General features: G+C 40.7%; 1 protein-coding gene across 4 annotated transcripts in view; it reads right to left on the bottom strand.

Moving 5' to 3' along the window:
• gpc5a (glypican 5a) overlaps positions 1 to 16,143 on the bottom strand; it is a 212,950-nt gene that overhangs the window by 160,187 nt on the left and 36,620 nt on the right. For all 4 annotated transcript variants that reach the window (XM_060898433.1, XM_060898436.1, XM_060898435.1 and 1 more), the window contains exon 6: positions 15,034 to 15,159. In XM_060898433.1, the coding sequence (XP_060754416.1) occupies positions 15,034 to 15,159 (126 nt within the window). The remainder of the gene's footprint in view (positions 1 to 15,033; positions 15,160 to 16,143) is intronic.

The raw sequence follows: 16,143 nt of genomic DNA, 5'->3' as shown, positions 1-16,143 counted from the left end.
TTTTGCAGCAGATGAACAGTGTTCGCCATGACACATTGATGAAATTAGGACAAGAGGCACAATGGAGTGCTTCTGTCCTGAGGCATCATCCATGATTGTGAGCCATGGCCAGGACGCTGCACTCACCTCATCATTTTCTCCAAACACATGGAAAGCAATGTTACCCTTTTCTGTTCTGCCTCAATGGCTAAGTAGCAATCAATCGTCAACTTGGATTGCTTTTCTTCTTTCTTTCTGACCATGTGTCTGTCTCTCTAAATATGGAAATAAAGCCAATAAAAAGAGAGACAGACAGTCACACAGAGCGAGAAAGACACGTCCAAAGGGTCATACCCACACCCAGGACATTAGAGACAAACAGGCAGCTGCAGTCTCATCGATTCACAGAGAAAACACACACACACACACACAGCTGCTGTGTCCTAATCCAGAGGCGCAGTGCTCGTTCATCTTTGCACTCTGGAGGATGAACGGGGTGCAGCAACGCATTAACCCTAATAAACGAGGGAAAAGACTAGAAAACCTACATAGGAGCCCTAAACACACACACACACCATGGAGTCTAAAATAAACCCACACGCACTCCTGAGAACACTTCTCGTCAACACCTACAAGATGGGGTTCCATTCAAAATGTCCCTCGAAACGCATGCTCCGTCAATCAACAGCGGAGTCATGGGCTGTGTGCCAAACGGCATCCAGTTGTACTGTGGGGTCGGCAAAAAACCGGACAGTCACAAGTTAATACAGGCTGTGGTCTAACGAACAGTGTGGTAGAACTATGATTTGGGACACAGCCACAGTGATGGCAGAGAGTGAACAAAGTGGCCTATTTTGATGCACTATTGCAGTTCAAGATGTATATAAATAAATTATTGTCCCCTTACACCCTTTACAAACACCCTTCATCTGCACTTACCCTTGATCTCTTTTCCCTGGTCTATTATCCTCTTAAATATCTGCTCTTTTTATTTCCTTGAAACCTCCTTGCTGTTCCCCCCCTACTCTCCCTTGTCCCGTTCATCCATAATTACTTTACCTTTTATTTCCTCTTCTCCTTTTCTCCCATTTTCCTCACTCCTTGCACCCTTCTTCTTAGTCAATCAGCCCCTAGATTTCTCTCTTTGCTCCTTTATATCCCCTTGCTATCACCATCGTCTTCACCTTGGAGCATCCATGTCCCCTCATCACCTTTCCACCATTTATTCCAAGAACATTACCAGAGTTGTTTGTCTTGTTGCTTCCTATTCTACTTCTCTCATCCATCTCTTGCTCTTTTGTGCCCTGACTCTCTCAATTTTATTTCCCTTCTGACAGACAGACAGCGATGATATCCTTACCATTACAGTGGAGTTAATGTGTTAATATTCTAGCAGCAGCAGCAGCAGCACATTCTATTGCACAGAAATCACATTACTCTGTGTGTGTGTGTGTTGGACAGTCCTCAGCTGTGCCCTCATGTCTGCAGGTCAAAGTGTCTGGATTTAATCCGAGTCTGACATTTTGGACGTGGCAACACACACACACAGCGTGCATAAGAAAGTACAGTGCCTCACAGTGAAAGTACACAGCACTGTGTGTGTACACGTACACCATTTTGGACATCATTTATCATCTGATTAATCTGCTCAATATTATCTAACTGGAGATATAATCCTTTCCTAATAATGACCAAACCAACATGTATTTATTTTTAAAAGTAGCTATATAAATAGATAATTATGATTATTATTTCAGCAGTGTGACATCATCTGCAGTCATGCCGGCATGGAGCTTGTTATGTCTCTGTCTCCTCATGCTGATGATAACGTGCTGAAATGAGACCAAATGCGAAGGTGAAAAGCTTTCGAAAGCAGCATGTGAATAACCACAGCACCTCCATCAGCCTGAGCTCAGGAAATGCAGCCTCACTGGATTCGAGCACTGCTAATTAGGAACGCTGGATACTCCAGAGAACCTACGCAAACACAGTTCTGATTTATTATTAATATAAAGAGCAAAACAACTTCAAATCAATGTTTATGTTCAGGTTAAACAGCCACGAATCCCTTTAAATACATTCATCTACCCTTTGAGCTTTACAGGAAGCAGAGCTCGGCTGTGTGCGCGCGCGTGCTGTTTACACACTATGGAGTCCATATATAATAAAAGTGGGTGTGTCACTGAGTTCATGTATGGATGTTTTTAAGTTAAAATAATATAATCTGTGGTAGTATTGTGTATTTACCCATCTCAGCAGTTTTAAGCTAGTTTTATATCTTTGTACATTTCAGATCTATACTAGTTTTTTTTTTTTCCTCCATATACAGGGTGTCTCAAAAGATTTGATATCATTTCACAATCTAATAACTTAGCCAATTCTCGTTCAATTGACCTCAAATTTTAACAGCATGTGTGGAAACAGGTAAAAATTATTTTTTTTAGGTAGAGAAATGCCATTCAGTGGAAAAGAAAAGGTGTTTTGTGTGTTAGAGTATGCTTGAACACAGTCGAACAAGACTCTGCAGCGTTTGAGAGAATTCTCTAAAAATGCACCAACTGCAGTGCAGATTTGGACACGGCCCAAAAAGTTCAAAGAGGAAGGCTGTGTGCAGGGCAAAAGGATCTGGACGACCACCAGGATCGCAAGAGATGGTCGAGTGAGTGGGTTCGGGAACATTGAAAATTTGTGAAACCGTTCATGGAATCCACATCCCTTTGAATTTCTCATTCAAATTTTGAGGAATAAACCTTATATTGCTCAACATTAAGTACGTTCAGTTTCATTTACCTCAACTATGTAGTTTCTGGGATATTTACATCTCAAATAATATATACATTTTTTAAACACCCTGTATTTCAGCTCTATGCTAGTTTTATAACTTTATATATTTCAGTTTCGCTCTTAACATTTCAGATCTATGCTAGTTTTGTAACTTTATACATTTCAGCTCTATGCAAGTTTGTCTCTACATTTCAGCTGTATTTGTTTTCTAACTAAATTTCAGGTCTATGCTAGTTTTGTCTCTCTATGCTTCAGCCCTATGTTGGTTTTGTAACTTTGTGAACATCAGCTCTGTGCTAGCCTTGTATTTATGTACGTTCCATATCTATGCTAGTTTTGTAACTTTATACATTTCGGATTTATGCTAGACTTGTATACCTTGTAGACTTGTGAACAGTTTTACAACCCCGATTCCAAAAAAGTTTGGACAAAGTACAAATTGCAAATAAAAACGGAATGCAATGATGTGGAAGTTTCAAAATTCCATATTTTATTCAGAATAGAACATAGATGACATATCAAATGTTTAAACTGAGAAAATGTATCATTTAAAGAGAACAATTAGGTGATTTTAAATTTCATGACAACACCACATCTCAAAAAAAGTTGGGACAAGGCCATTTTTACCACTGTGAGACATCCCCTTTTCTCTTTACAACAGTCTGTAAACGTCTGGGGACTGAGGAGACAAGTTGCTCAAGTTTAGGGATAGGAATGTTAACCCATTCTTGTCTAATGTAGGATTCTAGTTGCTCAACTGTCTTAGGTCTTTTTTGTCGTATCTTCCGTTTTATGATGCGCCAAATGTTTTCTATGGGTGAAAGATCTGGACTGCAGGCTGGCCAGTTCAGTACCCGGACCCTTCTTCTACGCAGCCATGATGCTGTAATTGATGCAGTATGTGGTTTGGCATTGTCATGTTGGAAAATGCAAGGTCTTCCCTGAAAGAGACGTCGTCTGGATGGGAGCATATGTTGCTCTAGAACCTGGATATACCTTTCGGCATTGATGGTGTCTTTCCAGCTGTGTAAGCTGCCCATGCCACACGCACTAATGCAACCCCATACCATCAGAGATGCAGGCTTCTGAACTGAGCGCTGATAACAACTTGGGTCGTCCTTCTCCTCTTTAGTCCGAATGACACGGCGTCCCTGATTTCCATAAAGAACTTCAAATTTTGATTTGTCTGACCACAGAACAGTTTTCCACTTTGCCACAGTCCATTTTAAATGAGCCTTGGCCCAGAGAAGATGTCTGCACTTCTGGATCGTGTTTAGATACGGCTTCTTCTTTGAACTATAGAGTTTTAGCTGGCAACGGCGGATGGCACGGTGAATTGTGTTCACAGATAATGTTCTCTGGAAATATTCCTGAGCCCATTTTGTGATTTCCAATACAGAAGCATGCCTGTATGTGATGCAGTGCTGTCTAAGGGCCCAAAGATCACAGGCACCCAGTATGGTTTTCTGGCCTTGACCCTTACGCACAGAGATTCTTCCAGATTCTCTGAATCTTTTGATATTATGCACTGTAGATGATGATATGTTCAAACTCTTTGCAATTTTACACTGTTGAACTCCTTTCTGATATTATTCCACTATTTGTCGGCGCAGAATTAAGGGGATTGGTGATCCTCTTCCCATCTTTACTTCTGAGAGCCGCTGCCACTCCAAGATGCTCTTTTTATACCCAGGTCATGTTAATAACCTATTGCCAATTGACCTAATGAGTTGCAATTTGGTCCTCCAGCTGTTCCTTTTTTGTACCTTTAACTTTTCCAGCCTCTTATTGCCCCTGTCCCAACTTTTTTGAGATCTGTTGCTGTCATGAAATTTCAAATGAGCCAATATTTGGCATGAAATTTCAAAATGTCTCACTTTCGACATTTGATATGTTGTCTATGTTCTATTGTGAATACAATACCAGTTTTTGAGATTTGTAAATTATTGCATTCCGTTTTTATTTACAATTTGTACTTTGTCCCAACTTTTTTGGAATCGGGGTTGTATTTGTGCCAGTTTTTTGTATAGTCTTGTGCTTTTCTGAGCTTGGATAAACAGCTAGATTGTCAATGTCAAATAACTGCAATTCTCATATTCCCATACTTACACTTGCTATTCTGAGTGCATAAGTGCATTCACACTGAGAAGGATGACAACGTGCAGTGCACTATGAGTACCTGGATGGTGGATTCAAAAAACAGTCAAAAACACTGAGCATGTAACACTGTACACTTAATGGAAACGGAGGGACCAGCAACCTATTTTTGGAGGATGGCATGCCGTCTGCTCAGACGGCGACAATTTCCTCATCAGGTGAAACACACACAAGCAAGTTAAATTAAAAACGTGTTCATTTTTAAGAAGTGAGCACAAAACGCCAGTAGATATTTTTTTGGCAGGTTATGCGATAATTGTATTCAAATATTGCAATCCTCATTTCTGGTCAGTGCACAACTTGCAGAGTCAACGCTACCCTGTCAAAATTCACGCACTACAAAACTAAGTGCATAGTATGCACAGTGTACTACATGGAAGTGTACTAATGGAAACACACAAATTGAGACAACGACGGAGTGTGTCTTCAGCCCCCCACCACCTTTCTTATTTACCTTTTGATGGACTGCTCCAAACTTCTCTTTAGCCTTTGTCGTTCCAAGGTTACCTTAACGGATAAATGTTTGTTAGGCTAATTTAATTACCATCTCAGTAGCAAAGATAACAGTAACTGAACTGTGATTGGATAATTCCGAGCTCATTTCAGACGTCCCTGAATCAGCACAATGATAAATTCACCTTTTAAAACTACTCATTGTACATTACATGAACTAAAGCCAGCCAGTTAGCTAACATGTGTTAACATTTCAGGCCATAATCTTTTGTGCTAGTGGTATCTTGACAGCATTTTTATTTATAGATAAATATTAATTTTTTCATCTATATTGATAATGCTAGAAAACAGTTTTAAGTTTTAGTGATGTCAGCTAACTAGGTAACATGAACTAAACTGACAATTTTTAAACATTAACAAATGTTCTACCATTCTTAATAGTACATACTCATGTGAGTGACTGGTTATTATGCATGTTTTAAAAGTTATATCCATAAATGTTGACTTCCTTCAACTTCATTCTGCCATGACAGAAGTACTTGTACTTGGACCACATGCAGCTAGAAGTAGGTTTTCTGATTACACAGTAACTCTGGATGGCCTTTGTTTCTTCACGCGTGGAAGTAAAAGACCTCGGGTTGATAATCAATTCCAGTCTCATTCTCATTATCTCTAGCCGCTTTATCCTTCTACAGGGTCGCAGGCGAGCTGGAGCCTATCCCAGCTGACTACGGGCGAAAGGCGGGGTACACCCTGGACAAGTCGCCAGGTCATCACAGGGCTGACACATAGACACAGACAACCATTCACACCTACGCTCAATTTAGAGTCACCAGTTAACCTAACCTGCATGTCTTTGGACTGTGGGGGAAACCGGAGCACCCGGAGGAAACCCACGCGGACACGGGGAGAACATGCAAACTCCACACAGAAAGGCCCTCGCCGGCCCCGGGGCTCGAACCCAGGAACTTCTTGCTGTGAGGCGACAGCGCTAACCACTACACCACCGTGCCGCCCAATTCCAGTCTTTTGTTTGAAACTCATATCGATAACATTACCCGGATAGCTTTCTTTCATCTCAGAAATACTGCGAACATAAAAAAAATATAGTGTCACTACATGGCAAAAAAACTAGTTCATGCTTTTATCATCTCTAGGTTGGATTATTGTAATGCCTTACTGTCTGGATGTTCCAATAAGTGCATGAACAAGCTTCAGTAAGTTCAAAATGCAGTAGCAAGAGTCCATACTAGAACTAGAAAATATGACCATCACTCCTGTCTTATCCACACTGCATTGGCTCCCAATCAAATTTAGTATTGATTATAAAATACTACTCAATAGTAGTTTAAAAAAAAAAAAAAAAAAAAAAAAAAAAAAACACTGAATGGTCTTGCACCACAGTACCCAAGCAAACTTCTGGTCCTTTATGACCTTAATCCAATCGAAATATTGTGGAAGGACCTGAAGTGAGCAGTTCATGTGAGGAAACCCACCAACATCCCAGAGTCGAAGCTGTTCTGTACGGAGGAATGCGCTACAATTCCTGCAAGCCGGTGTGCAGGGCTGATCAACAGTTACCGGAAACGTTTAGTTGCAGTTATTGCTGCACAAGGGGGTCACACCAGATACTGAAAGCAAAGGTTCACATCAGATTTTCCCACTTGACACGTGAACGGTCATGGGGCTTGCAACTTAAATAAGTTGCATGATGTCCTTTTTGTCCATGCATGTTTTTATCAATTGTCTTTTTTCAATGTTCCATATTTTCTCCATTTTACCCCAATTTCGCCTTTTATCGAATAGGACCTGTTTAAGGAGGGAAGTATTGTCCATTCTACATAGATGACCAATATAGTGGAGATGTTGAATATGGCAAAATTCTTCAATTCGTTGGCTCTGGGTCATCTCATGGAGACAGGAGTTAGAGATTTTAAAGGCCCAGTCTACTTCTCCTATAGTACGATCGGTGTTCTTCCTGGCAAACCCACCAGCAACCATTTTCCTAAGAAAACTGTTCCAAATAACGTCCAGTCTCTTGGCCTCTGCTGATGAGAGTTGCCATGCTTGGACACTATATAGTAATCTGCTCCGTACGCACGCATTTAATATCTTTATACGTGTAGAAAGATGTATCTCGCGGTCTGTCAGAAATTGTTTCAGTTCATTCCATTTTTCAAAGGCCGAGGATATGCATTGGTGAAGAAAGGCCGAAGAATTGCTGGTGTGTTTGTTATGTGTCCAAGATAGCGAAATTGCCTTACGTTTTTCAGTGGAATCCCATCTACCATAATAAGGCTCTTCTGGTCTTTCAAACTCTCACTGACATTAAAAGCCATGGTCTCAGTTTCTTTGTATGACATACATAGGCCGTATCGCTTAAAAGTATTATCGTAGATCTCAAGTATTTCTTGAAGCTCACTTATGCTTTTGGAGAAAACAACATCAGCATATAGAAGTTCTGTAACTCTGATCGTGCCATATGCCTTTCCAGTATGTAGATCACGTGGAGATGCCTCGTTTGGTATAGCAATCTATTTTTGCTCCAGACTCCGGAAACTTTGAGATCTCATGCTTGGCGCAATGCATCACAAAGTCTATATAGATGTTAAACAGGCGAGGGCTTTCAAGTGCCCCTTGTCTACATCTGACAAATGTATCGAAGAAGTTACCTGTGTTCTTAACGCAGGCTTTAGTACCTGTATATAAGGCTTTTAGGATTGATACAAGTTTGCAACACCTTAAGCGAATTTCAAGTACTCTAAACAAAGCTTCGCAAGGAACCCAATCATACACAGCTTTGAGATCTATAAAGCATGCGAAAAGTGGTTTTCGTTCTTGTTCTAGTATGTGTCTGACAATGAAAATGGCATCACATGTAGATCTATTTTTTCTAAATCCAAACTGTGTTGGCATTATGATGGCTTCATAGACTGTTCTTATTCTTTCCACAATGACCATAGAAACGAGCTTAGAGTGGCAATGATGGATAGGCCATGGTAATTCTCTGCCAGGAGTCTCAATCCCTTCTTATAAAGGCATGTTATGGAAGATAACCATGTACAGGGAACTCTTGCATGATTCCAAATCATGCCCAGCAGTATAAAGTCACATACTTTTGCCACTCACATATGTAATATTGGATCATTTTCCTCAATAAATAAATGACCAAGTATAATATTTTTGTCTCATTCGTTTAACTGGGTTCTCTTTATCTACTTTTAGGACTTGTGTGAAAATCTGATGTTTTCAGTCATATTTATGCAGAAATGTAGAAAATTAAGGGTTCACAAACTTTCAAGCACCATTGTAGATCAAAAGGTGCAGGCTATTTGCTGGTACCTTGTATAGTGTAGGCTACATCAGGGGGCGGAGCCTTTTCTTACAAAGCCCCACAGTCATGGAACAGCCTTCCAAGTAGTGTTTGGGACTGAGACACAGTCTTAATGTTTAAGTCTAGGCTGAAAACTTTTGTTTAGTCAAGCCTTTTGTTAATAGTTTTTATGAGGTAAAGGGGTAGATCTGAAGGGCCCTCAGGCATACAGTGTTTTGGTAAACTGGGATGTATGGATGCTGTCAGCCCCCCACTGACTCGCTCACTTGGGTTTGTTGATGGTGTACTGACTGGCTGCTTTATGTCCCAGGGCTCCCTCATGTCTGTGTTACCTTCTGGCTCTCCCTTTTAGCTATGCTGTCATAGTTAGTCTTGCTGGAATCCCTTCTTGCACTCAGCACAATGTCTACTGCACTCAACCATGAGTTGACAACAGGCATGCCTAACAATCTGTGGGGCCCCCCCATCTCTGTCGAGTTACATATTAATCCTGAGATACCAGTGATGCTGGCTTCTCCTGCTCTTCAGACCTGCCTGATCCATCCTGATGCCCTACTTCTGGCTGGAGTCTCATCACATCACTCCTGTGGAGGACGGCCTGATATGGACAGTCGAAAGAAACACTTACGCTACGTTCACACTGCAAGGCTTAATGCTCAATTCCGATTTTTTTGTGAAATCCGATTTTTTTGTGAGGTCGTTCACATTAACAAATATATGCGACTTGTATGTGATCCTCAGTATGAACGAAAAGCGACCTAAAAGTGTTCCGCATGCGCACTGCAGGATACGACGACGTCACACACAGTGAGCATGGCCAGTGTTTACGGAAGTAAAACCGCCCGGTTGCGGTATGACTCATCCAATCTAGCTTGAATAGCTGCATCCCCCCAAATGGAAATCAGCTCCCTAACCTCTGCGTCCTTCCATTGAGAAGATTCAGAACCTTCACAGCCCGAAGCGTCCCTCGCATTGATGTCATGCGCAGGGGCGCAGATACGTTTTTTGAACTGGGGGGGACAAAGCTGCCAGCAAACCAACCCCAACCCCGATATGCCTGTCAAACTTGTTGTTAGTAACCATAGCAACCAAGCTCGAGCTCGCAACCTGTGCAGTCTGCGCAGCTCAACCAACCGAATATCAGTCTTTGTTTTGTTTTATGTGAGTTGTTGCAACTATGTATACACTGCTGTGCATCTCAATAAACCGAATGGTAATTAGTCTTTTGATTTTTCCGTGAGGTTTGCCTTATGCAAAGAAAGACAGCATAGACGTTTTTCCTCCCTATAAGTGGGGGGGACCGAGCGAGGTGAATTTAAATCTGGGTGGGACGAGTCCCCCCCTCTATCTGCGCCCGTGATTATGCGCCATGTTGTTGTAACTTTTTTTGAGAGACCCGCCGCCTACTTCAGCGCAGAATAGCGATGTTTGTGGCTTGTTGATGACGTGTAAGTCGGATGAATGCGACCTGGCGGTTCAGACTGAAGTCGCATATGAAAAGAGCGGATAGGAATCGGAATTAGGACCACATATCCAAACGGCCTGGGTCGGATTTGAAAAAAATCGGATCTGTGTCGTTCATATTGTCAATAAAAGATCGGATACAGGTCACATATGGGCGAAAAGATCGGATTTGAGTCACTTCAGCCTGCAGTGTGAACGTAGCCATAGAAGATGGCTCTGGACACTTACAGTTCTGCTATGATGGGTTAGTGCTACAGTTGATAACTTCAACAAAACAGACTTCATGTTAAAACTATAATGAATTTCCCAGTTACACAATTGCACTGTGACTATATAGGACACAGTTATAGAAGCGAGTTATTTATAAAAAAAATAATAATAAAATATCACACAAATCTTATCACCCAGATGAGGATGTGTTCCACTTCAAGTCTGGTTCCTCTCAAGGTTTCTTCCTTGTGTCGCCTGAGGGAGTTTTTCCTTGCCACCGTTGCCTCAGGCTTGATCATAAGGAATAAATATAAATTCACATGTTTAAAGTTTTTATTTTTTCTGTCAAGCTTCTTCGTGACAATGCCTATTGTTAAAAGCGCTATACAAATAAACTGACTTGTTTTGAGAAGTTCCCAATATTAAAGTGATAAGCTAACAAGCTATGCTGACTGGACTTCTTTAAGGATTAAAACAGTCAAGATGTATAAAATGTTAGTAATTTTCTGCTAATACTAGCCAGCTGGTTAAGATTGGGTAATCAGAAAGGATTCCTGAGAGGACTTGTTTATAAATTTTTAAGTCATGTTCATAACAATCCCTGCTACAAGCAGACAGCTAAACTGAGGTAAATGTGACAGGATTTCTGAGAGGATTTTAAAGTCTTATTTACAAGTTTCAAAGTATTGTTAATGATCACTGCTAAAAGCTGCTAGTTAACTACAACCCCGATTCCAAAAAAGTTGGGACAAAGTACAAATCGTAAATAAAAATGGAATGCAATAATTTACAAATCTCAAAAACTGATATTGTATTCACAATAGAACATAGAAGAAGAAACCTTTATTCAAATCACATGCACACTTCAAGCACAGTGAAATTCATCCTCTCCATTTAACCCATCTGAAGCAGTGAACACACACGCGCGCACAGCAGTGGGCAGCCACACCAGAGCGCCCGGGAAGCAGTCAGGGGTCAGGTACCTTGCTCAAGGGCACCTCAGCCCAAGGCAGCCCCACGTCAACTGATAGACAACATATCAAATGTCAAAAGTGAGACATTTTGAAATTTCATGCCAAATATTGGCTCATTTGAAATTTCATGACAGCAACATGTCTCAAAAAAGTTGGAACAGGGGCAATAAGAGGCCGGAAAAGTTAAAGGTACAAAAAAGGAACAGCTAGAGGACCAAACTGCAACTCGTTAGGTCAACTGGCAATAGGTCATTAACATGACTGGGTATAAAAAGAGCATCTTGGAGTGGCAGCGGCTCTCAGAAGTAAAGATGGGAAGAGGATCACCAATCCCCCTAATTCTGCGCCGACAAATAGTGGAGCAATATCAGAAAGGAGTTCGACAGTGTAAAATTGTAAAGAGTTTGAACATCATCTACAATGCACATCATCAAAAGATTCAGAGAATCTGGAAGAATCTCTGTGCGTAAGGGTCAAGGCCGGAAAACCATACTGGGTGCCCGTGATCTTCGGGCCCTTAGACGGCACTGCATCACATGCAGGCATGCTTCTGTATTGGAAATCACAAAATGGGCTCAGGAATATTTCCAGAGAACATTATCTGTGAACACAATTCACCGTGCCATCCGCCGTTGCCAGCTAAAACTCTATAGTTCAAAGAAGAAGCCGTATCTAAACATGATCCAGAAGCACAGACGTCTACTCTGGGCCAAGGCTCATTTAAAATGGACTGTGGCAAAGTGGAAAACTGTTCTGTGATCAGACGAATCAAAAATTTGAAGTTCTTTATGGAAATCAGGGACGTCGTGTCATTTGGACTAAAGAGGAGAAGGACGACCCAAGTTGTTATCAGCGCTCAGTTCAGAAGCCTGCATCTCTGATGGTATGGGGTTGCATTAGTGCGTGTGGCATGGGCAACTTACCATCTGGAAAGACACCATCAATGCTGAAAGGTATATCCAGGTTCTAGAGCAACATATGCTCCCATCCAGACGACGTCTCTTTCAGGGAAGACCTTGCATTTTCCAACATGACAATGCCAAACCACATACTGCATCAATTACAGCATCATGGCTGAGTAGAAGAAGGGTCCGGGTACTGAACTGGCCAGCCTGCAGTCCAGATCTTTCACCCATAGAAAACATTTGGCGCATCATAAAACGGAAGATACGACAAAAAAAGACCCAAGACAGTTGAGCAACTAGAATCCTACATTAGACAAGAATGGGTTAACATTCCTATCCCTAAACTTGAGCAACTTGTCTCCTCAGTCCCCAGACGTTTACAGACTGTTGTAATGAGAAAAGGGGATGTCTCACAGTGGTAAAAATGGCCTTGTCCCAACTTTGAGATGTGTTGTCATGAAATTTAAAAATCACCTTATTTTCCTCTTTAAATGATACATTTTCTCAGTTTAAACCTTTGATATGTCATCTATGTTGTATTCTGAATAAAATATGGAATTTTGAAACTTCCACATTATTGCATTCCATTTTTATTTACAATTTGTACTTTGTCCCAATTTTTTGGAATCGGGGTTGTAAATTAGGCAACCTGACAGATTACCTGATTATTTTTAAGTCATATTAGTTTTAAGGATAGTCAGCTGTGGAGGCTCACATTTTCACATTGAATTGAATCTGATTAAAACCGCACACAGCTCTGAATGTGCAAGGACATTTCATCTACTAACAGCTTTTCGAGAGAGAAAATGGTCAATTAGGGAAGATGAGATGTTGAAAAAGAGCAGCACACAGAAGCTAAATATATTTAGTAGCTTTTAGGAGTGACAGGGGATAGTGAAGTGGCTATTAAAATCCTAAAATGAGAATAAAAATCATAACATTTTCTATCACAGCTGCTGTATAGTAGATATTACAGCTTGAAGAAACAAGGGGACAAGGAAGCATCAGGGTGAAGACACAAATTCTTTTTATGGATTCATTTGTAAAGATCCAGGTATTTCGGTAGTGAGGTCAGACAACAGTCAATATGGTGGTTGTGTAATCAATGAATGCACCAATTTATTTTTTCAAATGTCATGCCTTTTCGGTGGGACTTTTTATTGACGCTGTTCATAATCTGTTTTGATGATATTAATTTCCCATGTTGAAACATGGGCCATACATAAATTAATGCACATAGCTTAATCTCTGGCTTAAATATGAATATCTTCAACCTACACATGCTCCAGACAGGTGTGCCCACAGCACTGTGTCGGCAGCGTGCTTCTGTTCTGATAGCTCAAGGGCTTCCCCCAAAACACTGGTTTTTCATTGGCTAAGAAAAAGAAATTTTGGCACGTGACTGGGGATACCCTAGTGCATTGTGGGACGGGTGTGTATACAGATTTTAAACCAAATATACTACAACTTGTACAATACTCAAACCATACAGTCGAACTGTCAGCAAGTCTCACGAATGTGTCACAAATTTTCCAGGCAAATTGCGTGATGTGCACAAAAAAGCATTTGTAGCGAGACAGACTGAGCACTTGTGCCCAATATGCTGCTTTCAGATCAATTATTTAGGCTGAGGAACAAGTGTTTTGTCACTTCTGAACACCAGCACCCCTCGTTTCAGAATTTTTCTGACTTTACTGGCAGAATATGTGTTAGTTTTTTTTTTACATTATTTAGACCTAATTAATGCATGTATGCAAATTATATAAGATATGCAAATTAGCTGGTTGAGACACTTTAAAGATGTTCATGGCCCACAGAAACATCCAGATATTATCCAAGCAATAAAATAAAAAGAAAACCTCTCAATATTACCATTTTCCTCACAAAATGTATGCAAGTTAGATAGCTTTATGGTAACTAACATAATTATGAACAGACGTAAAACAAACAAACAAACAAACAAACCCCTGAAATGCCTGGATTCTGTGGGGAAAAACAATCTCAAAAAATTGTCAAATTTGGCAATTTAGTAACAAAAACACATCTTTATTCTCAGGATAAGCATTTTTTTTCTTAAAAAAAAAAAGCCAAAACACCATTGTTCCTTGCTAATTGCCTATTGTTTTATACAGGCCCATTTCTCTGAAAAGAGCAATGTCCAAGACCTAAAAATGTCCATAAAAACTAAACCACTGGGCCGATTTGCCTGATTTAAAAAAAAAAATTGATTAATTTAAAATAATGCTGATTAGCATATTTCAAATATTAATAATTTATCAGTGTTCTATCTCTTGGCTGCACTTTAAATTTGTCTGAACTCCCTCATCTAGGTTTGGTCAGAAGGTCTATGTTGATGGGGTTGTCATAACTGTCCAAGTAAAAAGAGGCCTGGGATATTTTGAAAACCATCAGCTGTGATTAGACCCCAGGAGGCGGGGTTTCATGGGCACGGACCAGAATAGAGGCGGAGTCAAAGAGTCAACATGTGTCAATGATTTGTGTCATTATACAATGCATAATAATACACATGCACAATACTTGCACACATGCATGAATTTGGTTGTGACACCATTTGTCATATTCAGTGATGTCACATTTTACCTGTCTGATGTGATTATTACCATGGAAACGGCATTTTTTAAAATAAATTAATTCGCATGCTCGCTCTCTCACACACACACACACACACACACACACACACACACACACACACACCACATGTATAAACAGATGAAGCTCAAGGGACATTGTGTATAGTGTATGTGTGTTGTACCTCTTGACCACGTCATTTCCGTTCCAGCAGGTGGCTCCATCAGTTGATGCTAGCTCTCTAACACACATCTGATCAGCCAAACCTCCGTAAAATGCCCGATAGTGCCGCAAAGAACTGAGGAATTCTCTGCACACACATTTTCAGTCTTGTTATAGTCACTTTCAAGTTTAATTCATCCTCCTGTGGATGTGTTAATCTGCCACCACCTGGTGGGCACACTGAGGAACTGCAACACATTTGATGCATTTTTTTTTCCCCACACACATTATTATTTTCTTGTAATAATTTTATTTGTTCTTGTTGTGTTTCAGCTACATCTCATTATCTCTAGCCGCTTTATCCTGTTCTACAGGGTCGCAGGCAAGCTGGAGTCTATCCCAGCTGACTACGGGCGAAAGGTGGGGTACACCCTGGACAAGTTGCCAGGTCATCACAGGGCTGACACAGACAACCATTCACACCTACGCTCAATTTAGAGTCACCAGTTAACCTAACCTGCATGTCTTTGGACTGTGGGGGAAACCGGAGCACCCGGAGGAAACCCACGCGGACACGGGGAGAACATGCAAACTCCACACAGAAAGGCCCTCGCCGGCCACGGGCCTCGAACCCGGACCTTCTTGCTGTGAGGCGACAGCGCTAACCACTACACCACCGTGCCACCGTTTCAGCTACATATTAAAGAAATATGATGTGGCAAGAAATGTATGATCAACATTATTAGTCTGAGCGTCAGTAGTAGACACAATCACAACATAATGAAGCATATACATCACATTTGCTGGTAAATACCAGACACTGACAGAGGTAAAAATATTCACTTAAATGGCATACAAGTTTCAAAGTAAATAATGTAAAAACAGCTGGTTTTGAGCATTCCCCGTCTTTTGATGCCCCTGTCCCTATATAATGTATGTATTCGACCCCAACCACTTTATACATCTTAATATATTTCCAAAACTATTAGAATTATGTGCCTACATGTGTCAAATCATACTGAATACCATGACTGGCACCAAACATTGATAACAGAAATGCTAATACAGTCCCCTCTGAAAGTATCGAAACTTTCGTTTTGCTTTTACTATACATTGGGTTTGAGATCAAAAG

Source organism: Neoarius graeffei, chromosome 18 (genome assembly GCF_027579695.1).
Source record: "Neoarius graeffei isolate fNeoGra1 chromosome 18, fNeoGra1.pri, whole genome shotgun sequence".
In the NCBI taxonomy this organism is placed as follows: Eukaryota; Metazoa; Chordata; class Actinopteri; order Siluriformes; family Ariidae; genus Neoarius; species Neoarius graeffei.
Note: the sequence above shows the minus strand (reverse complement) of the source record. Positions and strands in the feature narration are given on the sequence as shown.